This window comes from Botrytis porri (assembly GCF_014898465.1).
Source record: "Botrytis porri strain MUCL 3234 chromosome Unknown BPOR_008, whole genome shotgun sequence".
Classification (NCBI taxonomy): domain Eukaryota; kingdom Fungi; phylum Ascomycota; class Leotiomycetes; order Helotiales; family Sclerotiniaceae; genus Botrytis; species Botrytis porri.
This window is the reverse complement of record NW_024066082.1, coordinates 1,110,692-1,137,950: the sequence shown is the minus strand read 5'-3', so window position 1 is coordinate 1,137,950 and position 27,259 is coordinate 1,110,692. Positions and strand designations below refer to the sequence as shown.

At 44.2% G+C, this 27,259-nt stretch overlaps 6 protein-coding genes across 6 annotated transcripts; 2 read left to right on the top strand and 4 right to left on the bottom strand.

Moving 5' to 3' along the window:
- Positions 1-332: 332 nt before the first annotated feature.
- On the bottom strand, positions 333-2,603 carry EAF01_006458 (uncharacterized protein). The gene is made up of 2 exons (XM_038914712.1): positions 1,322-2,603; positions 333-1,265 (listed from the first exon to the last, which is right to left on the bottom strand). The coding sequence occupies exons 1-2, from the start codon at positions 2,421-2,423 to the stop codon at positions 754-756; spliced, it is 1,614 nt and encodes a 537-aa protein (XP_038769667.1). The 5' UTR covers positions 2,424-2,603; the 3' UTR covers positions 333-753.
- A 517-nt stretch (positions 2,604-3,120) lies between these two features.
- Positions 3,121-5,125, bottom strand: EAF01_006457 (uncharacterized protein). Its single transcript, XM_038914711.1, has 6 exons — positions 4,605-5,125; positions 4,488-4,529; positions 4,331-4,436; positions 3,618-4,275; positions 3,517-3,566; positions 3,121-3,459 (listed from the first exon to the last, which is right to left on the bottom strand). Exons 1-6 carry the CDS (start codon positions 4,770-4,772, stop codon positions 3,437-3,439), a joined length of 1,047 nt encoding a protein of 348 aa, XP_038769666.1. The 5' UTR covers positions 4,773-5,125; the 3' UTR covers positions 3,121-3,436.
- A 104-nt stretch (positions 5,126-5,229) lies between these two features.
- EAF01_006456 (uncharacterized protein) lies at positions 5,230-7,985 on the bottom strand. The gene is made up of 4 exons (XM_038914710.1): positions 7,415-7,985; positions 6,772-7,335; positions 5,807-6,720; positions 5,230-5,756 (listed from the first exon to the last, which is right to left on the bottom strand). Exons 1-4 carry the CDS (start codon positions 7,589-7,591, stop codon positions 5,408-5,410), a joined length of 2,004 nt encoding a protein of 667 aa, XP_038769665.1. The 5' UTR covers positions 7,592-7,985; the 3' UTR covers positions 5,230-5,407.
- A 185-nt stretch (positions 7,986-8,170) lies between these two features.
- Positions 8,171-8,851, top strand: EAF01_006455 (uncharacterized protein; the record flags this gene model as incomplete). Its single annotated transcript, XM_038914709.1, has 4 exons — positions 8,171-8,231; positions 8,290-8,535; positions 8,589-8,689; positions 8,741-8,851. The coding sequence occupies 4 exons, from the start codon at positions 8,171-8,173 to the stop codon at positions 8,849-8,851; spliced, it is 519 nt and encodes a 172-aa protein (XP_038769664.1).
- Positions 8,852-9,868: 1,017 nt separating this feature from the next.
- Positions 9,869-23,429, top strand: EAF01_006454 (uncharacterized protein). The gene is made up of 5 exons (XM_038914708.1): positions 9,869-10,297; positions 10,350-11,318; positions 11,342-13,452; positions 13,495-22,626; positions 22,675-23,429. Exons 1-5 carry the CDS (start codon positions 10,000-10,002, stop codon positions 23,134-23,136), a joined length of 12,972 nt encoding a protein of 4,323 aa, XP_038769663.1. The 5' UTR covers positions 9,869-9,999; the 3' UTR covers positions 23,137-23,429.
- Positions 23,430-24,661: 1,232 nt separating this feature from the next.
- On the bottom strand, positions 24,662-26,143 carry EAF01_006453 (uncharacterized protein; the record flags this gene model as incomplete). The annotated part of the gene is made up of 3 exons (XM_038914707.1): positions 24,662-25,590; positions 25,706-25,891; positions 25,951-26,143. 3 exons carry the CDS (start codon positions 26,141-26,143, stop codon positions 24,662-24,664), a joined length of 1,308 nt encoding a protein of 435 aa, XP_038769662.1.
- Positions 26,144-27,259: the final 1,116 nt, after the last annotated feature.

The following is a 27,259-nucleotide window of genomic DNA, read 5'->3' as shown; positions in this document are numbered from 1 at the left end:
GAAACAAATCCATTTCTCTTATTTATTCTCTATCGAAAGCCATTCGCAACTTTATGATATGTAGGTACTCATATAAGCTCCATCCAATCCCGAGTTTCAATTTTCAATACATTTAGTATTTTCTTCGCTTTATTCCTATCGAACTCGAACTATTAATCCTCGTTCTCTTTCTTCTCCCCATACGAGTACCCCTCCTGCACTTTCTTTCCACTTGAGCCGCAATCACACGCAAGCGATCTTCAAGTCTCAAATGTGCACATGAATGCTAAGTAATGCTTAACATCTATCCGCGAGTATTCTCTCACACAAATCACCAAAAAACCAATCGTCTAGATTATATTATATTAATTTCATTGACGGAAGATGAATACCATGTGTATCTCATATCCCCTACATTTAATCTCTGTGCCAATGATCCTCTGCTAAAGACGGCCGCCTGAGTGGAGATCTGTGTCTCATCTCATATATGAACATGCCATGAACACCGAAATCGAATACCAGCCATCGTAAGAGAGCATGACACAAAATGGGTAGAATTCCGTCCTCCCGACCCCAGACACCATACAGCCATAATAGTACCTATCCCAGAACCACGAAACCGATTATATCCGCCTTTAGGAAAAGTAAAGCAAGTCAACTCCCTTGTCCATAGTCCCATAGTCCATTCCGTTCCTTGATCCATGTCCATTAAAATTCATTTGCGGTCCAGCAATCAGTACGTTCATCTAATCAATAGATAAAGGCAGAAGCAATCTAGCCCATTGTATTGCCCATGCTACTGCCCATGGTACTACCCATAGTACTACCCATAGCGTTTCCCATAGCATTGCCCATAGCATTGCCCATAGCATTTGCTATAGTGTTTGCGCCTGGCTCTGCGCCGGCGGGGGGATCCGACAACTCGTCCCTTCTAATCATTACCCGCTCGTTACAGATATCAATGAATTGCTCAAACTTGTGAATTACTAAATCTTTCTGCCTCAACTGTTCCTTCAAGTCTTCTACTTCTTGCTTCCAATCGGCCTTGATTTTCTCTACTTCTGCTTGGGCATTCGCTACCTCAGTTCGAAGCTCGGCGCGGAGTTTCTCTTCAAATGACATGGGAGGCTTTTTGTAAAACGTGGGAAGAGACTCCATGGCTGTCGGTTCGACACGAGAAGGGTCGCGTTTAATAGCAGCTCGGGCATTGTAGATGTCACGAGGAAGAAAGCGAATAGTAGGGTTGTCACGATGGAGAATTTCAAGGGTTTCTTTTACAGAAACACCTGAGAATAGTGTTAGCAATCCACTTATATATGTGAGCGGGCAGGACGTGATATACCGTTTTCCTCAAGAGCCTTTACAGCAGCAATTGCTTTAGGATCCAATTTTCTAGCTCCCGGGTGCTCGGTGGGACTTTCGCTCGGAGGATGATTGTGTGTTAAATGCTCTCCATCAATTCGACCTCGCAAAAGCCAAGAAGTTTTATTCTCGAGACCAAAGACTCCAAATTCGCAACCACATTTACGCGATTTGGTCTTACGTTGTCGCTGTTCACCGGGCACCTTCTCCTTATTGGTTCCGCCGCGATCACAAATCAAAAATACCTTTTTCAGACCTCTATTGTCGCGTTTAGATCGGCCAATGACGAACGCATAACCATGTGTCAAGGCATGTGCCTGCGCAGCTGCAAAAAGGGCCTCAAAAGTCGGATAGCTACCTCCTGGTGGGGCAGATAACATTTCTCCAGGAGTCACTTCCGGAGCTTCGGTTTGATCATGTTCGTCTGCCGGAGAAAGAAGAGAACCACTAGGGTCCAATTGTTGATCGAGCGCAAGCTGAGGATCAATCATGGACATATCCTGAGTGGAGCTTACCGGTGAATCTTGCGGTCTCGTAGATCCGAGGTTTGAGTTGGCGGGGGAGGGGTTCATGGACGGGGGTCGTTGAACACCCAGACTCTGTCCTTGCATCGCGGGGGATTGTGATTGCCGTTGCTGCGTTGCGAAATCTCGAGTTTGATTCATGGCAGATGGGGGAGTTGGGTGAACGGCATGAGTGACAGTCATGGATTGATTTTGCGGGGTATGCTGAGGCGCCATGTGAATTGCTGCACCCATGGGAGGTGGGCCATTTTGTCTCTGAGGCTGTCGTTGAGGAGTTTGACCGTTCGTAGTATTACTCAAAATACCCTGAGCAATTTGTTGTTCTGCAGATACTCCATTGTTGCCATTTTGTCTCGGCGGAACTGGTTGCTTATTGGCGTATGGAGTTGAGTATGGAGAATTGTGCTGTTGAATCGGTGGACCGCGAATACCAGTTGGAGTTGGTCTTGGGTAAGCAATGTTCTGTTGACCAAGATTTTGTTGAACGGGGAATATGTGACGTTGCGTATTTGGTTGTTGATATGAATTTCTGGTGGGATCTTGAGGTGGTAAAGACATGATGGAAATTGATAAAGCTCGATGGCTCGTATCGCAAAGTGGTCAACAAAAAGTGGTGAATGTATCAATAGAGAAGAACTTTGGAGTGTGGACTCATCAGGAAATTTACTGACTTTAGATCAGTCGTCGGTGATTGGACGACTTAACGAGAAACTGAAGATTGATGTAACAAATGGCAAGATGTCTTTGAATGGCTCGAGGATGGGGTTTTGGATTGATATGATGAACCTGGGAATAGAAATAAGCCGAAAGCTAAGGCTTAAGGCGGCAAGTACGGCAAAATCGACGGAAATGGCGTCAGTGCAATGGATGGTGGGGTTTTATTAAGTACAGCTGAAGTATCAGTATCTGACATGAGTTATTCATGGATAGATAATCTAACCACAATTAATAACTTTTCGAGGATATACTAATAGAAAGGACTAGGTATATTGATACGACAGTCAATTTTCTGAGCATACATACTTATTATTAATCAGGTAAAGTGATTTGTACTTCTAATGTCTGTTACTAGGCAGTTATGACCAAGTAAATTCAAACAGTCCACGAAATACCGGTAACTGATTGTACAATATATCTGGACAAAGCAAGGTGAAGCTTCCTTGATTCGTTTATGGGAAGGAAACAACAGAGCCCGTCGAAGATAATGATATCGTCATCATCATAGTCAGGATCACAAGTAAGAAACAGACATTCAAGTGTATCATATCAAATTACAATAATAGGAATGTATATTCACGGCGCTGGTATCCCCCTTTCAAAGGAAATATCCTCAACTGCTTTTTTGCATTTTGGTATAATAAGTAGTCTAATGCAAGTCTACAAAAGTTGGATGAGTTCCGGATAGGCCACCGATGTATTATTCGTAGGCAATACCAATTAGAATGCTATTCCCAAAGGATGCCATAGAACCTCACATACAGAAAACAGAATGTTCGTTGCTTCTGTCCCAATCATTGTAACGCAATATCGCATATCAAAGTGTTTCGTCTTAAGTCGCTCCATTTGTATATCTAGAGGAAGTAATCGGGAGTACCTATCGCCATGATTAGTAAAAAGATACGACTGAGATTTGAATTTTTAGGGTACTTACGACGTGATACCATTGGCTCTCCAGCTCTTGGGCATGGATCAAATTGTAGGCTACATTATGTTAGAGACTACGAGATCGAGGAGGATAGATTTGCTACTTACAAAGTATATTTAAGATGCTCATCAATCTCCATAATTGCTGCTTGGTTACCACATCTGTAGCAGTAATTGGGGGCTAATTTATGGTTAGCATCAGACACCGCTGAAGGAGATAAAGGCACCATACCTGAGAAGATCGTAACTACGTTTCTATCTTGAGACCAATTATATCCCTCCATGACCAATTGATGAGCCCTTGCGACTAAGGTCAATCCGTTATTATGGTTGAACGCCTCCGAAATGTCTTGTCCGAAAGTGTAACCTGCTCCTCTAGGGGATATTCCCCATCCGCATCTGTCATCTGGATCCGACCATAGCAAGTCGCACATAGGACCTTCATGTGGCACTTCTTGTATACGATCGAGAGCTCTGATGTTGTCCAACGTGTCAATGCTGGGGGAAAGACCTCCGTGGAGACAAAAGATTTGGTTGTCGATGAGGGCGGTGAGGGGAAGGTAGTCGAAGAGATCGGTAAAGTACTTCCAAACATTTGCATTTCCATATTTTCGGAGGCACTCGTCGTAAAATCCATAAACTTGAGTGATCTGGCGGGATTCGTGGTTACCACGGAGGATGGTGATTCTTTGGGGGTATCTTATTTTTAGAGCGACTAAAAGAGTGACAGTTTCGACTGAGTAATAACCTCGATCAACATAATCACCTATAATAACGTGTCAGTAAATCCAAGAAATGACAGTAAGGGATAGGAGGCATACCCATGAATAGATAATTGGTATCTGGGTTTGGTCCACCAATTCTGAAGAGCTCCATCAGATCATGGAATTGCCCATGAATATCTCCGCAGACAGTAACAGGGCATTTCTAGATCGTTGATCAGCTCTTTGAATTCCAACACGAAAAGGGCAAGCATACCACCGGCTGTACATTCGACTCGTCTTGCAATACTTCTCGTGCCTGGTAACGCGTCCTTGATTAGCTGGCTCATACTATGCAGCCTGAGAATATGACAAGATTCGCAAACAATAATACCTTATCGCAAAGCCTCTGAACGTCGACCTCGGCCAGTTGCTTGCACGCCATCAAGTTCTCAATCCACCCATCAAGAGTTGGTATTGAAGCAGGTTCTGCTACTGGAGATAATCCCGTGGGCTCAACCGTCCTGCCTACATCTGCCATATCTGTATCCATTGTGTTCATTCTATCGTATGATAAATTTGATGGTTTGTTGTTAATTTGGTTGTCGATATTGAATTGCTCGAGCTTGGTGACGACAAGCGCGCGGGTTGGTCGTCAAAAGGGCTATTAAGTTTGTTGTTCTTTTCGGGAAGCGGTCCGCGCAACTTCAACTAGTATCTTATGTTGAGAATCGCAAAAGCAATTTTATCATAAGATTTCAGGGCGTTCGTCGTGCAGAAATGTTTGTGGAGGGGCTTTCAGGTTGTAGAAGCGGTGCGCAGATTATTTGAAAGGAACAGCTCCTCGCTTAATAAGCAGATTTCAAGATCGCAATGGAAAGGATTTGGCATTTATATTTGAAGAGGCAAGAGAGCATGCGTCAATGCAGATGTCATATTTGTTAGCTTTGTTTTATTTTCTTATGTTTTCTTAACTTTGTTTATCAATGAATTACGGAAGCAAGATCAAGTATCAGTAACAACGAAAGGGATGTGAATGTCTAATTAAATTTGTAAATCCAAAAATTGTATTGCTGTAGGAGTGTAGATAGACACACCTACGTAGATAGTATTTCTTGAACATTCTGTGAAGATATCTTTGGTCGAGTTTTAAATTTAGTTTTGATGTGTATACCAATTTGCCCATTCAATACAGCATTACGCCAAGCCCAACCCTACGCCTTTGGGTCCATTAAGAACATCTATCGGGGTTGAACCAATGAGGCTGCTAAAGTCTAGAGCAACTTCGGAGAGCATCTTTGCATGCTCTCTTGCCTGATCCATACATTCCGACCATACTTGACCATTCTTCTCGGTGCTGCTAAGCTGTCGTGCAAGAATAACATTGAACGCATCGACCTGCTCTTTGGCCCATTTGACACATGCGCTCATGAGAGGCTGTGGGAAGCATGCTTGAAAGGTTGACACGGTATTCCGTATTATTGTGAAGTACACGAATGATACTTCCCAGATATATTGGTGAAGATTACCTTCGAATATACATTGTCTTTTAAACAGATTAGTGAAGTCGATTGAAGAGACATTTTTGAATCATACCTTGATCTCTTATGAATGATATCCCCCCGAGCTTCAAGATATGCTTCTCTTGCCCGATCCTCGAAGCCAAGGCTAGTTAGCCAGCTGATATTGCGTCTAACTTTTTTCGGCTCATTATGTGTATCAACAAGTTCACGAGTGATTAGTTCTGCAAGTCTGGTGGCTCTCTCATCCGCTTTAAAGCTAATGAAGTCCTGGGCGACGATATTGCTTTTAAGACCCTTGGCTAAGGAATTGAGTTTTGCAACTCGTTGGACTGCCATGTCAAAATGCTGTAGTGCGATTTCGATATCCAACTCATCAACCTGACTCTCCACCCACCGCAGATTTTGCTGCTTGCCATCAACTTCGATAAGCATATCTTTGATGTCCGAAAGAGTCTCAAGCAAATCTGTCTTTTTTAACAATCCTGGGTCACGAGAAGCAAAGTAGTTGATTGTTTCTTTAGCCCTGTTGCTCGTTTCCATTTCCGATCGGAGGCCTTTGTGAAGCTCTTCCACTGCCTTTCGAAAGTTCATCATAAGGGAGGACTTTTCCGTGTCGCCTGGTTTTTCTGTTCGATAGGTAAAAGATTCCTGACCTACACCTCTAATCATGATCGCATCGGCCAGCTTATTACGCACACCAGTGCCTTCACTCGTCCCTGCAAGATCAACAATTTCAATATCTAACAGTGGCCAGCATCTGTCTGCCACTAATTTCGATGGCGCCTGTCGTTGATCAGCGCCCTCGACTTTTCGCTTTTTCCTTGATGCAACTAGAAGATGATCATTCAACAGCACAATCTGCATGGCTCTTCGAGATTTCCAAGTAGCGTTATCAAGCTCTATCCAAAGCCCGGCATTTTGTACCACGTGACGACCAGGAGCCGCAGGTAGAAATTTTTGGGAGCCCTCAATGGTCTTCCATAAAGCCTAGTAAAATTAGTACCCCTACCAGTCAAAACTCGGACAACGTGGACCTACTTGAAGCTGCGAATTCCACATTGCAGTTCGGTCTGCCACAGAACTTCGCTTGTCCCTCTTGCTCAGAGTTGGTGGAAAGCCGTCGAAATCAGTTGACGAGAATGATGGACCTTGTGAAGAGGTGGTTCTGAGCGCAGTGGTATTGGTTTTGAGTTCCGCCATCAGATTACGAAGTGCACGCATCTCCCCTTTGAGCTTTTCTGCCTCCTTACTAATCTTGATGAACTGCGTTCGATTTTGATACACATTTTGCTGTAAATCCGTAGAAGTACGATTCTTCATCTTCCTCAGATTTGTTTGGTAGTCCTCAATATCTTGTTCCGATGCATCACTTAGTAGTCCCGCTACGTACACATCTGGCCTCAAATTGGGATCGCGCAGAGCTCTCTGGTCTACTACCAAGCCAGGTCCTCTCGCCGGCGAGGGACCTCGTGAACGGTTGTTTGCTGGAGCATACTGAGCTGGTAAATTGGGAACAGATGGGAGAGGAGGAGCGGAAGGGTCGAAGTCAGAGGGAAGATTATTAAATCGAGTAGAGTATCGCCGTTTCACTAGATCAGATGTCTATGACTTCTGTTAGCAGCTACACCAAAAATAAACAGGCTTTTTCTATCAAGAGCACTCAAGATAAGCTTCGACATACCTTTCCGCCAGGCTGAGGACGTTGCGCGGGCGGGGCATTAAAGGATGGCTGCCCAGCACTTCGTGAAGCATCTCCTCCAGTTTGTGGAATTGGACCAGATATCTGTTTGGGAGCACTTATTGCTGGACGACCCTTCCTCTTGGTCCTTAGAGACACGCCTTTCCTTTCGTCCGACATAATGTTGTAGTTACAGCGTCAGGAGCAGAGAAAAAGGAGGGTGGAGTTGCTGAGTACGAGGAAGTTATATATCGAAAGGGACGTGTTCTAAGGTTCAGGTTGGTCCATAGACATATATCCCAGAGTAGGAGTAACCGAAAGGAGCAAGCGTTCCCGCACACCTATGTTTGTCTGTACCTGATTTGGTCAATTGGACTTGAAAATAAGAAAGTCAATTAAATGATGTTTCCAATTATCATGTCATTAAATATATTGAAGAATTCGATTGAATTGTGAAGCCAATGCCTAGGTAAGAGGGTTATGACGACGAATTAGCTACCCGTATTGAGTGCCAATCAATCCATCTGACAAGGACGCGACGATTGTCCTTTCAAAATATTTGGTGGGTGGATTTAGATTGGTCCGAGAGCCGCTGGACCTAAAATTCCCAAAATTTATCGATAGCTTTGGCTGTGAGAAACATTTCTGAGCTTTGGAGACTAGAGACCGACCCCATCATCTACCGTAGACGACCACAGCTAATAAGCTACTTCATTTTCTTCCCGAATCTTTCTTTAATATCACATAAATTTCTACAAAATGGTTCAGACTTCCACAATCGTCGCTGCCAGTGTTGGCACAGTTGCTACAGGATTGGTCGGTAGGTGATTTCTATTCTCGAATAGAATTTCTAAATTTGCTCACAATTCTCATCATAGCCTACGCAATTTATTTCGACCATAAGAGACGCACCGATCCAAACTTTCGCAAACAATTGAAGAAAGAATCGAAACGACAAGCAAAAGCCGCGAAGGAGGAAGCGGAAGCTCACAACGAGAGACAAAAAGAAGTTATCAAGGCAGTGGTTGTTGAGGCCAAGGAAGATGGGTTCCCCGTAGACGTCGAGGAGAAAGAGGCATATTTCATGTCTGAAGTTGCTAGAGGAGAAGGCTTAAGCTCAGAGGGTGAGTGATCTTCACAAAGAAAGCCAGGTCTCGAATCTAATACTCGATCATAGGTGGTGACCCCATAGAAGCAGCACTTTGTTTTTACAAGGCTCTCAAAGTTTATCCTCAACCAAATGATTTAATATCCATCTACGACAAGACAGTGCCAAAGGTAGCTTCTCACATCCCAATTTTATCAACAAAGACACTGACAAATTACTAGCCGGTCCTCGATATTCTTGCAGAAATGATTGCAGCAGATGCAGCTCTAGATGTTGGACCTTTTGGCGGCAGCGGTTCGGATAGTGGAATTCCTGGCGTTGGCCTTGATTGATTAGTTTGGTTGTTGTCTCAATATACATGTATTCTGAACCCCTCCACTCTTCCTTATCACCCAAACTTTTTACCGACTTCACGAACGGCGACTGGATAAATTTCGAAACCCCAGGGTGGACTGTATAAAAGTCCAGTGTACATCAATTCGCATGCTTGGCGTCTGTAGGTTCTCGCATTACGCATCACATCTAATTTGTACATAGTATCCATACTGTCAATATGGGCCTGGTTGATATTTGCAAGACTGCAAAGATCCGTACGTAGGTATGTAATGCAAACCAGGTCAGCCGGATTCATTGTTATACCTAGCACCGTGCAGATCGCTTGTTTTACATTCCCCGCATTCAGTGCTCTGTAGTTTGACAAGTCTAAGATGCTGAGCATGTTATTGCGATAGCGTAAACGTTATGTGATCTGTATTGGAATTTTGTGTTGCTTCGAATGACCTAGAGTGTCTCAAAAATGAATGTGAATGTACAAATGAATGCGAATTTCTGGATATATTTGACTGCTGGGAAAGATATGAATATGCAATTGAGATGTGGGATAGGTATCTAAACTTGTTTCCGTTATTTGTATGTGAATGCTTATCAGATTGCACCTCCATTGTATGGCATTTGACTCTCAATGCGTGCTCGATCTTACTATGGAAATGTGATGTGAAGATTGATTGTACTTTCTGTCTCCTATGTAGAAATAATACCATGTCATTCCCATTCGGAATTTTAATGAAGTCCACGAGGTGTTTTCTCCGCTTTGATAAGAAGGTTTCAAAGACTGACTACCTCTACCTAGGTAATCGGCAGCAAAATGTCTGTTTTATTCTAGAAGCGGGAGATATATTAATAGGAGAGAGAGAAAGAGAAGTCAAGAATTATTGCATGACACTAGGCACTAGCGAGCGGGATGATTAGAGCGACAGGGGTTGAAATCGCGGTCGCGACAACAAAATCAATGTAATTAAATACAGCATCGATATTTGGGTTCTACCACTCTAACACCCACTTTCCCACCACAGAAATCAACAAATTCACCCCCTTACAATATATTGTAAATTCTCTACTTTACTAAGATCACTTTATAACATAGAAAAATCAAAATACACTGGTGATGAATACAACCCTATAAATTACCAACTTAACAGCCATGAGCTTGCTGGACTCCACCGCAAGTCCCTCCGGAAATGGAGCAAACGGGGTCGGAACGAGCACATTTCCTTCGATAGAACCCAAGGTACTGGTCGACTTTCTTGCATCCGTTCTTGAGATCACTCTAGGAGCAACACGAGATGACCTTGAGCAAACTGGTAGTCTTCTTTCTGAGGCCCAATACTCTGATACAGCTCAGCGATGCACCAGATTTGCATCTGAATCTCACCAAGCTGTGATATACGTACAGAAAGATGCGGTTCCACGAGAGGAAGGGGATTCCCCAGATGAACCAAGTAGGAGCCACATCCATTTGGTTTCGAAGAATGTTTGTTAACAAGAGTGCAGGTGTTATTTTGTACAACTATAGTTTAGCTTCTGATATATCCTCCTCATCATCAACAACCGGATCTGTCGCTTTTATGAAAGGTCCGCAACCTATAGATCCTTCGATACCCATATCTTCTCAAATACAACTTATTAATTTACCTGGTGCATCATTATCGAATGAATCAACAAACGGACAGGCGGGAGCTTCTATTTTGCATTCATTTGTGCATCTGGCCCTGGTGCCATACTTTGATGCATATACAAAGCAACAGCAGGCAGCGAATGGGAATCGAAGTATATCAGAGCTTGAGGCCAAGACCGGTGTGTCTGCCACCAAAAAGAAGCTAGCAGAGTTGGAGTTAGCTTTGCGACATCTTCAGGATAATGTTGATATTCCCGATTTGACACTTATGCTACACCCAATGGTGCAGCATGCACTTGATGAAGCAGCCGCTCGTAAACGCAAGCCAACAGTGGAGTTCATACCGGAAAGATTGTTGCATGACAGTGCCTTCCTCAACAACCTGCAGTCTCTAGTAAACGGATGGATTAAGTCGATACAAGCTATTACAAAGTTATCGCGGGATCCAACAAGCGGTACTGCATCCCAGGAAATTCAGTTCTGGCTCGCTATGGAGTCCACACTCGAAAATATTGGTGCACAATTAGCCAGCGATGGAGTAATGCTTACTCTTGAGATATTAAGACACGCCAAACGTTTCCAGGCCACTCTCAGTTTCACATCCGATACTGGGTTGAAGGAGTCGACCGATAAAGTACAGAAGTACAATCAACTTATGCGAGATTTCCCTCTTGATGAATTGCTTTCAGCAACTTCGTTACAGAAGGTTGGTGATGCACTGGGTCTTATTTTTGGGCACTTGAACAAAAAATTGCGTATTTGTCCATACCCAGTTCGACGTGCTTTGCCACTAGTAGAAGCAATTTCTGCAGATCTTGACAATCGACTTCATTTTCTACTTCACGGTCGCTCCTTGATGCATTTGGAGTATCGAGATTTCAGAAATTAATGTCCGTCGCCGATTCAATTTGGGCCATTTGGGATGACAACCTAAAGGAGTTCACCAATGTTGCCCGAGAGGTCACGCGTCGAAGAAACGAGAAGTTCATGCCCATAAAAATCGTTGGAAAGCATGCAGAGCTGCAAGCACGTCTGAAATATGTTAGTACCTTTAGAGATAACCACGAGCAACTACAGCGAACAATAATCAACGTTTTAGCACCCAAGATTGGTGATGACGTTCCAGAGGGTGGAGCCAATGGAGTTGTTTTAGTTGAAGAGATGGGCGACGTGGACGCCGTGGAAGAAATCAAACAAGCTTGGGCTGCGTTGAGCAATATAGATATGCTCGATGTTTCTTCCGAGGGAACGCAGTTGTGGATTCAAGCAGAGAGTACTTATAATGAGCGAACATCGCGTGTCGAGAACTCAATTATTGCCCGATTGCGAGATCGATTAGCCACTGCTAAGACAGCAAGTGAGATGTTTCGAGTATTTTCTAAGTTCAATGCTCTGTTTGTCCGACCGAAAATTCGCGGAGCTATTACAGAATATCAAACGCAACTTATTGACAACGTGAAACATGATATATCCTCCCTGCACGAGCGATTTAAGCAACAATATGGTCATTCCGAAGCTCATGCAATGGCACAGCTTAGAGATCTACCTCCTGTTTCTGGAGCGATCATTTGGGCTCGCCAAATTGAGAAACAACTCAATGGATATATGAAAAAAGTCGAAGACGTACTGGGGACTGAATGGGCGCTTCACGCCGAGGGACAGAAGCTTCTTAGTGATAGTAATCTTTTTCGAAATAAGTTGGATACTCGACCAATCTTTGAGGCATGGCTTCATGATGTGCAGCGAAAGCATGTTACTATCTCTGGCAGGCTTTTCAATATAAATAAGATCCGCGCAGCAAACAATGCCTTGGAATTGGCTGTCAACTTCGACCACCAGGTCATTGCGCTCTTCAAAGAGACGCGAAACCTGCAATGGTTGAATTACCCTGTTCCTCATCAGATCAACAACATATCGAAGGATGCAAAGCGTGTATATCCCTACGCTGTGAGTCTCATGGAGACCGTTCGGACATTCACACAAACCAGTCGTCAAATAGCCGAAATGGCCGATGTTCAAATACTTCTAAGTGGTTACCAGCACGAAGTTCAGGCCTTAATTGCTCGCGGAGTTTCTCTAAAATGGGAGTCGTTTGTGCACTCATATGATATCCACATCAAACCCACGTATACAAAGGGTTCAATTGAACCTGCCATCGCCAATCGAACTGAGAGCAAACACGTGCAATTTGTTCGCGAAATCGCTGCCTCTGTTGCGTTATTACAAAGTAAGACGGAAACGCTTGCTTCTATCAATGCGACGATCCAGAAAACCTTGGCAGAGTTAGATAAGTGTCCTTACGAAATAACTGCATTCCAGGCCCGTTTAGAAACGATTCAGATGGCTGTTGATCAATTGAACCTCGAGAACTATGTCAACTTGCCTTATTGGGTCAGAGAAATGAATGACCGTATCAAGGTCACTCTTCTGAAGCGTCTACAACAAGCAATCGAAGTGTGGATTGATACTTTTGAAAATGAGCGATCTGACGGTGTTAATGACGACAGCCGCAGAAAGCACTTCAGTATCTTGACCGAGTCTCCACCTGAGAACAAACCATCCATGAAGCGACTGGTACACGAGATCTCCATGCGCAACCAAGTCATCTACTTAGATCCGCCTTTGGAATATGCCAGAGCTAGCTGGTTTTCCCAACTACATGATTGGCTCGGGGTCGTATGCCATCTTCGTAAAGTCAAGGCTTCTCGGTATGTCATGACCTTGGGAACGACTAATGATCCGGAAGAGCTGTTCACGGAACTCCCGCGAGATTGTGCAGATGAACTTCTGAGAGCCTACAAATGCGTTGAAGCAAAGCTGCACGAGGTTAGCCTCTACGTTGACAAATGGCTACAGTTTCAATCACTATGGGATCTTCAATCTGATCTTGTGTATGAAACCTTGGGTGAACAACTCTCAAAGTGGCTCCAGCTTTTGCAGGAGATCAGGAAAACTCGCTCCACTTTCGACACAACTGAAGTAAGTCGATCGTTCGGACATCTTACCATTGACTACGATCAGGTCCAGACAAAGGTCAATGCCAAGTATGACCAGTGGCAACATGAGATCTTGATCAAATTTGGAAGTCGCCTCGGAAACCGTGTTCGTGAAGTCTATGCTGAGATCGAAAAAGCACGTCGTGATCTCGAGGTTCAATCCTTAGAAGCATCGTCCACGGCACAAGCTGTGCAATTTATTACCATTGTTCAGACCTGCAAGCGGAAGGTAAAGGCTTGGGGTCCAGAGGTAGAAACTTTCAGGCAAGGACAAACCACACTTGTTAGACAAAGATATCAATTTCCCATGGACTGGCTAGGAGTGGAGCAAATCGATTCTGAATGGACTGCTCTCAATGAAATCCTAGCTCGAAAAGCTAAAATCGTGGAAGATCAGACTGACGCGTTACGTGCCAAGATTACTGCAGAGGACAGGGTAGTTGGAGAGAAAATCGCAGAGATCACTGCCCAATGGAACGAAGAAAAGCCTGTATCTGGCACTATTGCTCCAGATATAGCATCTGCAACTCTCACTTCATTCGAAAGTCGCATCACGAAATTGCATGAGGAGTCAGAAATGGTTGCTCGCGCTAAAGAAGCTTTAGATCTTCCGGCAACTGCAGACACAGCACTTGTGGCTATTCTCGAAGAAGTCCAGGACTTCAAGTCTGTATGGGCTGCTTTGTCGACCATATGGAAAAGCCTTAATGACCTCCGCGATATGTTGTGGACAAGCGTGCAGCCCCGAAAATTAAGATCCGCGATTGATGGCCTCATTAAGATGACCAAGGAAATGCCAAGTCGGATGAGACAATATGCTGCATTTGAGCATATTCAAAATGTTCTTAGGCAATTTTTAAAAGTCAATCCCGTAGTTACAGACTTGAAATCCGAGGCTGTCAGAGACCGCCACTGGAACAAAATCTTCAAGAATTTGAAACCCGGGAAACGCTATTCGCCAATATCAATGACTCTAGGAGAAGTTTGGGACCTGAATCTTGTTTCCACCGAGAAGATAATAAGAGATATCATTGCACAGGCCCAAGGTGAAATGGCTTTGGAAGAATTCTTGAAACAGGTTCGCGAAGATTGGTCCAATTACTCACTAGATCTTGTGAATTATCAGAACAAGTGCCGCCTTATTCGTGGGTGGGACGACTTGTTTGCAAAATGCAGTGAAAATCTGAACTCCTTACAAGCAATGAAGCATTCTCCTTATTACAAGGAATTCGAGGAAGAAGCTGCGTCATGGGAAGATAAACTCAACCGCGTACACGTACTTTTCGATGTATGGATTGATGTCCAGCGCCAATGGGTGTACCTCGAAGGAGTTTTCACCGGAAATGCAGATATCAAACATCTCCTACCAATTGAGTCTTCAAGATTCCAGAACATCAACTCTGAATTCTTCGCAGTAATGAAAAAGGTCTACAAGCAACCGTTTGTATTGGATGTACTCAACATATCTGGTGTTCAAAAATCATTGGAACGTCTTGCAGAGCTTTTGAACAAGATCCAAAAGGCACTTGGCGAGTACCTTGAAAGAGAGCGTGTTTCATTTCCAAGATTTTACTTCGTTGGTGATGAAGATCTGCTTGAAATCATCGGTAACAGCAACGATACATTACGGATTGCTAAGCACTTCAAGAAGATGTTTGCGGGCTTATCTGGTCTAATTATGGATGAAGAGCAAGTAATTTCAGGATTCACCTCAAAAGAGGGCGAGGAGGTCAGACTCAAGAAGGAGATATCCTTGATCAAAACTCCAAAGATTAACGACTGGTTGACCTTGCTTGAAAATAGCATGAAGTCAACTCTCGCCGAATTGCTTGCAGAAGCTGTCGAACAGTACGAGGCGATTTTCACTGCGGACGATGTAGACCAAGAAGCTCTAAATCAATACATTTCTGCATTCCCTAGTCAAATCGTTGTATTGGGTACGCAAGCTGTTTGGACCTCTTGTGTAGAAAAAGCGCTTGAAAACGAAGGCGCCGATTTGCAAAAGTTATTCGACCAGGAGGTCAAAGTACTTCGCCTTCTTGCATCCACCGTTCTAGGCGACCTCGACCCAATTCAGAGAAAGCGATGCGAGCACCTCATCACTGAGTGTGTCCACCAACGAGATGTCATTGAAAAGCTACGTAACCTCAATGCAAGTACCCCTAATCATTATATGTGGCTTCTGCAAATGAGGTATGTCTACAAGCCAGAAGGTGATTTCCTACAACGCCTTTACATAAAAATGGCAAACGCAAAGCTCAATTATGGATTCGAGTATTTGGGTGTAGCAGAACGTCTTGTCAGAACACCATTGACGGATCGATGTTTCCTGACACTCACGCAAGCTCTCTGTCAACGCCTAGGTGGTTCGCCTTACGGTCCAGCAGGTACAGGAAAGACCGAGTCTGTGAAAGCTCTGGGTGTTCAACTAGGTCGTTTCACACTGGTGTTCTGTTGTGATGACACTTTTGATTTTCAGGCTATGGGGCGCATTTTCCTAGGTCTCTGTCAAGTTGGTGCTTGGGGTTGTTTTGACGAGTTCAATCGACTTGAGGAGCGTATATTATCTGCGGTTTCCCAACAAGTTCAAAACATCCAGCTCGGTCTAAAACAAGGCGCGGAGGATGAGAAGGCACAAATCGAACTAGTCGGCAGACAGCTTCACGTGAACGCCAATACCGGACTTTTCATCACGATGAATCCAGGTTATGCTGGTCGATCAAACTTGCCAGACAATTTGAAGAAATTGTTCCGAAGTGTTGCTATGTCCAAGCCTGACAAAGAGCTTATCGCGGAAGTCATGTTATACTCGCAAGGATTCAATCAAGCGAAACAGCTTTCTAAGCAGACTGTACCGTTTTTCGATAGCTGTGCCGCGCGACTTTCCAAACAAGCTCATTATGACTTTGGGTTGCGTGCCTTGAAGAGTGTACTTGTCAGCTCTGGTGGGCTCAAACGTGCTCGTCTAACCAATTCCGATGGTAACCTTGGGCCCGAAGAGGAGGTCGAACCACAAATTATTGTACAGAGTCTTCGGGAGACAATTGCCCCTAAACTAATCAAGAGCGACGTGGAAATCATGAGAGCCATCGAAGCAGAGTCATTCCCCGGCGTTGAATACGTTCCCGCTAGCTTAGACGACCTTAAGAATGCTATCAAGAGCCTTGCGAAAGAGAAGCATTTGGTAGTGAATGATACCTGGATGACTAAAATTCTTCAGCTCTACCAAATTCAAGGCATCCATCATGGTGTGATGATGGTCGGAAATTCTGGTTCTGGAAAGTCGGTGGCTTGGAAGGTCCTCTTACAAGCTTTGCAGCAGGTTGAAGGAGTCGAAGGGGTGTGCCATATCATAGACTCAAAGGTCATGTCGAAGGAAGCTCTCTACGGTAACCTCGATTCAACTACTCGTGAATGGACTGATGGTCTGTTCACAAGCATCCTCCGAAAGATTGTAGATAATTTGCGCGGTGAGGAGTCAAAGAGACATTGGATCGTTTTTGATGGTGATGTAGATCCTGAATGGGTTGAGAATTTGAACAGTGTCTTAGACGATAACAAACTGCTCACCTTACCTAATGGAGAACGTCTCAACCTTCCCGGAAACGTCAGAATCATGTTCGAAGTCGAAACCTTGAAGTACGCTACTCTGGCAACTGTAAGTCGATGTGGTATGGTCTGGTTTAGCGAGGACACTGTTACGCCCAACATGATGGTTTCCAATTACCTAGAAAAATTGAGGTCCGAGGCGTTCGAGGATCTGGATGAAGATGCCGTTGCAACAGGACAAAGTGCCGCCCAAGCGCTGGAGATTCAATCTCATGTGGCGGACCTTCTCCAAACATTCCTCACCACAGAAGATTTCATCATTAATGCTTTGGAACGCGCCGAAGGATTCAACCACATCATGGATTACACTGTAGCTCGCGTTCTCAGCACACTTTTCTCGCTTTTGAACAAGGCCGTACGAGACATCATCGAGTACAATTCTCAACATGTCGACTTCCCACTTGACCCAGATCAAATCGAATCTTTTATCGCCAAAAAGCTCCTTCTCGCGCTTGTTTGGTCGTTGACTGGTGATTGTCCATTGGGAGATCGTAAGAGCTTTGGAGATTGCCTCGCCGGGTTGGCTACATTTGGAAATCCAATCTTGGGCGACAACTCTTCTCTCATCGATTTTGATGTGACTCTACCCCAAGCTGAATGGTCTTCATGGCAAAATCAAGTACCCACCATCGAAGTCAATACGCACTCCATCACACAAACTGATGTGGTTATTCCTACTCTCGATACAGTACGTCACGAGGATGTCTTATACTCCTGGCTAGCAGAACATAAGCCCCTACTTTTGTGCGGTCCTCCTGGTTCCGGAAAAACCATGACTCTCTTCAGTGCTCTACGTAAACTTCCTAACATGGAGGTCGTTGGACTCAATTTCTCTAGTGCAACTACTCCCGATTTGTTAATCAAGACGTTTGAGCAATACTGTGAGTACAAGAAAACTGTGAATGGAGTCATGCTCTCACCTACTCAAATTGGGCGCTGGCTTGTGCTTTTCTGCGACGAAATTAATTTGCCCGCCCCAGATAAGTATGGTACGCAGAGAGCCATCTCTTTCTTGCGTCAGCTAGTGGAGCAAAACGGATTCTGGCGCACGTCAGATAAAACTTGGGTTACACTTGATCGCATTCAATTCGTGGGTGCTTGTAATCCTCCAACAGATGCTGGCAGAACGCCGATGGGAGATCGTTTCTTGCGACACGCACCACTTATCATGGTTGATTATCCCGGAGAACTGTCCCTCCAACAGATTTACGGCACTTTCAATAGCGCTGTTCTCAAGATCATTCCCGCTTTGAGAGGCTACTCTGAGGCATTGACAAAAGCTATGGTCCGATTTTACACCGAGTCACAACAACGCTTTACTCCTAAGATTCAACCTCATTATGTGTACAGTCCTCGTGAGCTTACCCGTTGGGTTCGCGGCATTTACGAAGCCATACGACCACTTGAGACACTTAGTATTGAAGGTCTAGTCAGAATATGGGCTCATGAAGCTCTGAGATTATTTCAAGACCGTCTCGTGGCTGAGGATGAACGTAAATGGACCGACGATGCTGTGCATCGCATCGCAACTGACTTCTTCCCTACTATCGATGAAGATAAAGCTCTTGGAGGACCAATTCTATTCTCCAACTGGCTCTCGAAGAATTACGTTCCAGTCGACAGGGAGCAATTGAGAGAGTTTGTCAAGGCGCGTTTGAAGACCTTCTGCGAAGAAGAGGTTGACGTCCCACTTATTTTGTTCAACGATGTTCTGGAGCACGTACTTCGTATTGATCGTGTTTTCAGACAACCACAAGGTCACTTGATTCTTATTGGAGTCAGTGGAAGTGGTAAGACAACGCTGTCTCGATTTGTTGCTTGGATGAATGGTCTCAGAGTCTTTCAAATCAAGGTTCATGGTAAATATTCCGCTGAAGACTTCGATGACGATCTACGTGATGTACTACGTCGTTGTGGCTGCAAGGGAGAGAAGATATGTTTCATTATGGACGAATCAAATGTCCTCGACTCCGGTTTCTTGGAAAGAATGAACACTCTGCTGGCAAATGCTGAAGTTCCAGGTCTTTTCGAAGGCGATGAATTCGCATCGTTGATGACAGCCTGCAAAGAGGGTGCCCAGCGTCAAGGACTTCTACTAGACTCCCAAGAAGAGCTCTACAAATGGTTTACAGGACAAATTGTGAAGAATCTGCACGTTGTCTTCACCATGAACCCTCCTGAAGATGGCTTGTCTTCTAAAGCTGCAACCAGCCCTGCTCTCTTCAATCGTTGCGTACTGAATTGGTTTGGAGATTGGTCTGATCAAGCATTATTCCAAGTAGGCACAGAACTGACTCAATCTGTTGATCTTGATCGACCGAATTTCACAGCACCAGACAGCATACCAGTCGCATATCGAGACCTTAGCTTGCCAGCAAACCATAGAGAGACAATCATCAATTCAATGGTGTATATCCATTACTCACTACACCGATTCAATGTCAAATTAGTTAAGCAGCAAGGCAAGGTAACATTCCTTACACCCAGACACTTTTTAGATTTCGTGGCTCAATACGTCAAACTGTACACGGAGAAACGAGATGATCTCGAAGAGCAGCAAAGACATCTTAATGTCGGTTTGGAAAAGCTCAGAGATACTGTTGATAAAGTACGCGATCTTAGAGTCAGCTTGGCAGACAAGAAAGGTCAATTGGAACGTAAAGATGCAGAAGCCAACGAGAAACTGCAGCGCATGGTAGCGGATCAAAGAGAGGCTGAGCAACGTAAAACAACTTCACTCGAAATCCAGGCTGCTCTAGAAATACAGGAAAAGGAAGTCGCCGAACGTCGTGAGGTTGTACTCAACGATTTAGCCAATGCTGAGCCTGCTGTTATCGAAGCTCAAAAAAGTGTTAGCAACATCAAGCGACAGCATCTAACTGAGGTTCGTTCCATGGGTAACCCACCTCAGGGTGTCAAACTTGCGCTAGACTCAGTCTGTACTCTCCTTGGCCATAAGATCGAAAGTTGGAAGACAGTACAGGGCATCATCAGAAAAGATGACTTCATTGCCAGTATTGTCAATTATGACAACGAGAGGCAGATGACAAAGAATCTGCGTGTAAAGATGCGCAACGAGTTTCTTTCAAACGATGACTTCACTTACGAAAAAGTCAACCGTGCCAGTAAAGCTTGTGGACCGCTTGTTCAATGGGTCCAGGCTCAAGTCAACTATTCTGAAATTCTTGATCGTGTAGGACCACTGAGAGAGGAGGTCGGGTTGCTCGAGGAACAAGCTCTACAAACCAAAGCTGAGGCCCAAACCATTGAGAACACCATCAACACATTGGAACAAAGTATTGCAACTTACAAGACAGAATATGCAGCTCTGATCAGTGAAACACAGGCTATCAAGTCTGAGATGTCAAAGGTTCAATTTAAGGTTGATCGTAGTGTTCGATTGCTTGACAGTCTTTCTTCCGAACGAACACGTTGGGAAGAGGGAAGCAAGTCATTTGAGACACAAATCAGCACACTTGTGGGTGACGTCCTTGTTGCCGCTGCTTTTCTTGCATACAGTGGTCTCTATGATCAGCAATACCGAAAGAACATGATGGAAGACTGGTTGCATCAACTCCATTTGTCTGGAGTCAGTTACAAACAACATAACCCAGTCACTGAATATCTCTCAAGTGCCGATGAGCGACTTGGATGGCAACAAGACACTCTACCAGTGGATGACCTTTGCACCGAAAACGCTATCATATTGAAACGATTCAATAGATATCCATTGATTATTGATCCTTCTGGTCGCGCTACGGAGTTCTTACAAAAGCAGAGCAAGGACAGAAAGCTTACTGTCACTAGTTTCTTGGATGACTCTTTCACTAAACAACTAGAAAGCTCCCTTCGTTTTGGAAATCCTATACTTATCCAAGATGCTGAATACCTGGACCCAATTCTTAACCACGTTCTCAACAAAGAATACCAAAAGACTGGTGGGCGTGTTCTCATCCAGCTTGGAAAGCAAGAAATCGATTTCTCACCCGCATTCAAGATTTACCTTTCCACCAGAGATCCGTCTGCAACATTCGCGCCGGATATTTGCAGTCGCACGACATTTGTCAATTTCACAGTCACACAGAGTAGTTTGCAAACACAGTCACTCAATGACGTCCTCAAATCCGAACGGCCTGATGTGGACGAGAGACGCTCTAATCTCATCAAGTTACAAGGCGAATTCAAGGTTCATCTTAGGCAGCTCGAGAAGCGCTTGCTGCAAGCCTTGAACGAGTCACGTGGCAATATTCTTGATGATGACAACGTCATTGAAACTCTTGAGACCTTGAAGAAGGAAGCTGCAGAAATCTCCGTGAAGATGGGTAACACTGAAGGTGTAATGGCTGAAGTTGATGAGATTACACTCCAGTACAATATCATCGCACGCTCTTGCAGTGCCATTTTCGCCGTCCTCGAACAATTACACTACCTCAACCATTTCTATCAATTCTCTCTACAGTACTTCCTCGATATTTTCCACTCTGTACTAAATGGTAACAAGCGACTAGAGTCAGAGACAAACCACGATAGACGTCGTGATATTATCGTTGAAGACTTGTTTGTAACCGCCTACCAGCGTACATCCCTTGGACTACTCCAGAAAGACAAGATTACCTTGGCAATGCTTCTCGCCCAGGCAGCTCCATATAAGATGGATAAGAGTCTTATTGACGTCATTCTAGATGAGACTGTGGTGGGCACTGATTTGTCAACAGATGGTGACATGAAGGATGAAGTCATGGGCAATGCAATCAAACTTCCTGCTTTCAAGGGTAAACTTGAGGGTGTGTCTTCTGAAGCTTGGGATCGTTTCTTATCCGAGGAACTGGCAGAAAACTTTGTTCCTCAAGTCTGGGATGATAATGTTGAAAAGAGAGATCAAGAGCTTATATCCTTGTTGCTTATCAAGCTTTTCCGGCTTGATCGATTTGTTCCTGCCGCTGAGCGATTTGTTACTGCAGTGTTTGGCTCTGGCCTTCTTGACATCACTGAGGACCTTAAGCAAATTGTCGAGCAAGTATCTGCAAGCCGTCCTATTGCACTTTGCTCAAGCCCCGGGTTCGATGCAAGTTACAAAGTCGAGAACCTCGTGGAGCAATCACGAGCCGCGTGTACCAACATTGCTATGGGTTCTAATGAAGGGTTAGCAACCGCTGATAAAGCTATCAGTAATGCAGCTGCCAACGGATCATGGGTCCTTGTCAAGAACGTTCATTTGGCACCAACCTGGCTACAAAGTCTGGAGAAACGCATGGATTCACTCAAACCCCATGCAAACTTTAGATTGTTCTTGTCAATGGAATCCAGTCCTAAAATTCCTGTCAATTTGTTGCGAGCATCCAGAGTGTTGATGTACGAGCAGCCAGCCGGTGTCAGAGCCAACATGAAGGATTCTATGGCATCACTTTCTACCAGAGGTACAAAGACTCCTGTAGAAAGAACAAGATTGTATCTGCTCTTGTCTTTCTTGCACGCTGTCGTTCAAGAGCGTTTGAGATATGCTCCTAGTCTTGGGTGGAAAGGGTTCTGGGAGTTCAACGATAGTGATGTAAGTTTGCCATACCCAATCTCCTTTATCTATACTAACCTCTTATAGTATGAATGTTCTGCGTATATCATCGATACCTGGGTTGAAACAGTAGCTGCAGGACGATCTAATGTGGCCCCACAAAACCTCCCTTGGGATATGCTTCGCACACTCATTGTGGAGACATACGGTGGTAAAATTGATGATGAAGGAGATTTTGCACGCCTCACACAACTTGTCCACTCTTTCATGACTCCAGCCGCCTATGACATCGGTCATAAATTGGTCGAAGGTATTGCTGGTGATGAATCCGATACTGGAAACTTGGTCGTACCAAGCGGAACTACAATGAAGGATTTCACAGAATGGGTTAAGAAACTGCCCGAGCGTGAACCTCCTACTTATTTGGGTCTACCGGCTAATGCGGAGAAATTGTTGTTGGTGGGACAGGGCCGTAGCATGATCCAGAATCTGGGTAAGATTACTGAGATGTTGGATGAGGGTGAACAAATCATGGCTGAAGCTGCTTGAAAGGTGCCAAGTAAGAACGGAAGATGTTAGATTTCATTTGTCACAGGATGGTTAATAAGGAAATAAGGAGATAAGAAGATACATTAAATGGCTGTGTGAATAAATTTTCCTTTGTAAATTGTAGATTTTAGCAGGGATTCTGATATTTTATGGGGTTTTATTGCATAGCACAGCACAGCAAAGCCTGGAGGGCGAAAGACTAGAGGAAGATATTTTCTTAGTAGAGTGCTTTTTGGTAATACAATTCACATTATACTCTGAAGATAGATGCGTAGAATGCAGTTCAATATTCTTCACACAGCGTGGCTCCAAAACGTGGCATTTGATACGGCAATGGAAAGAGCTACACAGTCCGAACTCTTATATCTGCACTCGCATCATTTTAGGCATGTAAGATTCATCGACGTGTAATTCTAATTCTACTAGATGTTACGAATACCAATATGAGATACTTCGAAATTGCAGAAGTGGTATTATCTGAGATATGAGATGAGATTGCCTTTGGAGCATGACACTTCGGTTTGGGGATCGCGGAAAGTAGGGGGGTAGTTTCTGGTGTGTGGGGATTTTGGGGAGGAACTTTGGGGACTTGGGAGTAGAGAAGTTGTGTGTAAGTATGTATATATATGTATGTATGTATATATGTATGTATGTATGTGTTCTAATAGGTATTATTTTGATTTTAAGAATAATAATGATAATGATGATGATGATGATAGAGTAGTAGTAATAAAGTTACGTTTTCCTAGATTACAAGATGGTAGCTATTGTGATGAATATCTGTAATACATAATACATAATACGTAGATAAATAGGTACGTATGTGCATGCATACTCGCTCTTATGAGTATCTAGGCAGTGTTCTAACTTCTGGTATTTGGGAATTGAGAACTGAAGAGATGGAAAGATGAAAATATGAAGAGATGGAAATGTAGAAATGGAAGGATTGATTTATGTAAGTAGCTGGGTATTTGACAGGTAGGTAGGTAGGTAGGTAGGTAGATGTGTTTATTCTGAATTTTTTGTGTTTCAAACTTTTTGTATTTTTGATATTTGATGTTTGATTATTTTGATCTAGGATTTAGAATCTAAGATCTAAAGAGGACATAAAAAGAATGTACAGAAGAGAATAGAATGTTCATAATCTTCATTGTCTAAAGAGGAGTATCGAAGCCTGCTCGATCTGCCATATCATATCCTTCTTTCCTTCCTATCCTTTCTTTCAAATTGCGTGGTCGTCTGTCAGAGAAGGTGAACTTGAACTTGAACCCAGGCCTAAATGTAAATGCAATTCCAAATAAAAATAAAAATGAAAGATTTCTTCAAGATTTCGTGAAAAAGTCGTCGTTGAATATCACCCCCTCCTCCCTCTCCCTTTCCCGCTTCCAATCCTCTCATTTCATAGCTCACTACAGAGCTATCACATTTTCTCGTTTTCACTCCATTCTATAATCTTCTCATCTCATCCTCTCGCCTATCCTCTCCCCCCTTCCCCTTCTCCTCCTTCCAACCCACCCCAAAAGCCTCAACTACAAACTCCAAAATCTCCCTGACACCCCACTCCACAATAACTCTCACTTCCCCCACAATATCCCACCTGACTACAACACTCCCCAAACACACTCCCCTTACACGTCTGGCCATTCCCATCCCCACACTTCCCATCCTCACTCGTGCCCAAACTTCCCACACTCACCACTGGCGAACCCGCCGCATACACACCTCCTGTCTGTGTCGCCGCCGGGGCAATCGTCGCCGTCGTCCCCGTTACTCCCTCGGCCTTAACAATCCCAGGCGGCCCCTTAAAATCCCCCCCTTCACACCCCTTCTGAATCTCCGTACAATGTGCTTCCCAAGCCCTACACCCCTTATCCCCCGTCGGCGGCGCACTATCATAACACACCGTCGTTTGATTCCAGCAATTCTCGCTGGCATCCCAGCACCCTGCTTCAGTGGTATACGCAGCGACTTCGACGCCCCACCAATTCGCATTCGTGATAGCTGCATCTTGCGGTAAAACCCCTTCGTTCTGTTTCGCAGTGAAGGTTGAGAATTTTGCGGCCTTGCTACCGGTGATGTTGGACACACTAGAGATGCCGGGTTGGTAGGGGGCGGGACCCGCCATGGTGTAGGGTGTAGGTGGGGGATTCCAGATGTTATAGAGGACGGATGGGGAGTGGATGTTGACGTAGCCGGGTATACTGACTGTATCTTTTGGGACGCCGGTTTCAGGGGAATCGAGATAGATTTGTGCGCAGCCGGTGTAGAATTGAGGGTTTGGGGGAGTTTTGTCAGCTTGATGGAGGGCGAGAAGTTCGGGTCGAGCGAGATAATATCCACCTACTAGATCGCTGGGGATGTTGATGGAGAGGTAGCCATTGTTTTGGATGAGCTTCTCGGTGCACCATTTCTGTGTGCTGTTGTCGTAGCCTTCGTCCCAGATTTTGAACCAGCCTATAGACAAGTTAGTTTCACACAAACATATGAACAAACAGACACCTGGTCAAGCAACCCTAGGCTTCCTGCTTTCAACATCCAAAAAAAAAAAAAGCAAAAGTAAAACACCCACCAGATCCCACCGCCGTATCATTAACAGCCGAAGCCACACGCTTCATATACACCGCACAAGGACCCTTATGATTTGGATCGATGGCGCCCTCCCGGGAACCATCCGCATACTCTCGAAACAAGAAGCTCAACTTCGCCGTTTGATTAACCGCGCAGACGCGATCGACTCCTCGTGTTCCATTAAATCCTATGCTCATCAGCACTCATCACTACAATTTAACACAGATTTCATGAGAGAAAACTCACCACAGGCCATCGAATCACTATCCAAATCGTTGATGGGAAATGTAGCCGTGCTAGGATCCGAGGGCATGCGCACACAAGTTCCATCGCCCTGCGATACATCGTTCACAAAAAGCGTCGTGAAGACTGTATGTGCAGATACCAGCTGAGAAGAGTAACATGCCACCAGGGCGAACGTGAAAGAAGATAGTTTCATATTTCCTCGAAAGATCAACTTCGGAAGACGATGTGTGTAAACAGTTGTGTATTCTGTACTGATGTTTTTGGGTAGTATGTGAGAAGAAGTAAGACAAACAATTGCAAAGCAGAAGATTCTTTTTTTAAAGAACCAAAGGAGTGTGGTGCTGGGAACGCAAAGAAAATAGAATCGTGATGATTCAAAAAGTGCTGGTTAATAAGAAAAAGAAGGATTCGGTGTGCTATTGTACAGAAACAATTGTTTATATTGTTATTGTTATTGTTTCCATACGACAAACTTTTCGTTTATGGCTTCGAATCTCCTATTCACTTTAACAGTTAACCATTCATTTACCACAAGTAGATTATTAGTGATTAAGAAACCGTACTTTGTGATACATGTATGTAAGAATTTACTTTTTAGTTATTCTTGTGTTTCGATTCAAAGACAGACCAAACTACTGGCGTGCGAATAAGGAAATGTATCAATCCTGTCATCTACACAATGCATATCGATCCTATAACCTACAATCCGACCCATGGAACAATCTGGACATGAAGTAGTTGGGTCAAAGGCGCAGCTAGAGGAATATCCATTACATGTATGACAACATCATTCATTGGTTCTCCGTTTTCCTCGAGAAATTGGACAGGGCGGTAAAACATTTTCGTTTGGTTTCAGAAAACGGCCCTATCCTTGGCTTGAGAAACAAACGCCAATTACCCATATATCACTTACCTACCCAACTGCCCAAGTACCCAAAAGTTACACCTCCATTTTGACAGCCGCAATAAATGATCATGCACCTTTGCATGTTCGTCAGGGGTCTCTTTTGCCCCATCGCTCACTACTCATTGTAAACTGCATCAAGAGGAACCATGATACGGGAATGATCCTCTGACACAAGCACGACATAACTTTCAATGCCTGCGAATTAATGTCCGATGCAAACACAATCCCTTGGATTGCGATCAAAATCGTACCCCGAAACACTTTGATATTTGAGGAGAAGAGATTCATTTAAATTCATGCACGGCAATCCACCGGCGGAGGTCAAGGTATACACAAAAACTTCGTCCCCTTGAGCCCCTTAGTATTAGGCTAGTTCATCGACATGTTTTTCCAACATCCTTT

Coding starts and splice junctions, on each gene's coding strand:
- EAF01_006454 (XM_038914708.1), top strand. CDS start 10,000: ATGAGCTTGCTGGACTCCACCGCAAGTCCCTCCGGAAATGGAGCAAAC. Junction 13,453..13,494: donor CCACTTTCGACACAACTGAA/GTAAGTCGATCG, acceptor GACTACGATCAG/GTCCAGACAAAGGTCAATGC. Junction 22,627..22,674: donor GGGAGTTCAACGATAGTGAT/GTAAGTTTGCCA, acceptor AACCTCTTATAG/TATGAATGTTCTGCGTATAT.
- EAF01_006457 (XM_038914711.1), bottom strand. CDS start 4,772: ATGAACACAATGGATACAGATATGGCAGATGTAGGCAGGACGGTTGAG. Junction 4,530..4,604: donor TTCAGAGGCTTTGCGATAAG/GTATTATTGTTT, acceptor ACGCGTTACCAG/GCACGAGAAGTATTGCAAGA. Junction 4,437..4,487: donor AGTCGAATGTACAGCCGGTG/GTATGCTTGCCC, acceptor TCAACGATCTAG/AAATGCCCTGTTACTGTCTG.
- EAF01_006456 (XM_038914710.1), bottom strand. CDS start 7,591: ATGTCGGACGAAAGGAAAGGCGTGTCTCTAAGGACCAAGAGGAAGGGT. Junction 7,336..7,414: donor GTCCTCAGCCTGGCGGAAAG/GTATGTCGAAGC, acceptor CAGAAGTCATAG/ACATCTGATCTAGTGAAACG. Junction 6,721..6,771: donor TGTGGAATTCGCAGCTTCAA/GTAGGTCCACGT, acceptor TAATTTTACTAG/GCTTTATGGAAGACCATTGA.
- EAF01_006458 (XM_038914712.1), bottom strand. CDS start 2,423: ATGTCTTTACCACCTCAAGATCCCACCAGAAATTCATATCAACAACCA. Junction 1,266..1,321: donor AAAGGCTCTTGAGGAAAACG/GTATATCACGTC, acceptor CACTATTCTCAG/GTGTTTCTGTAAAAGAAACC.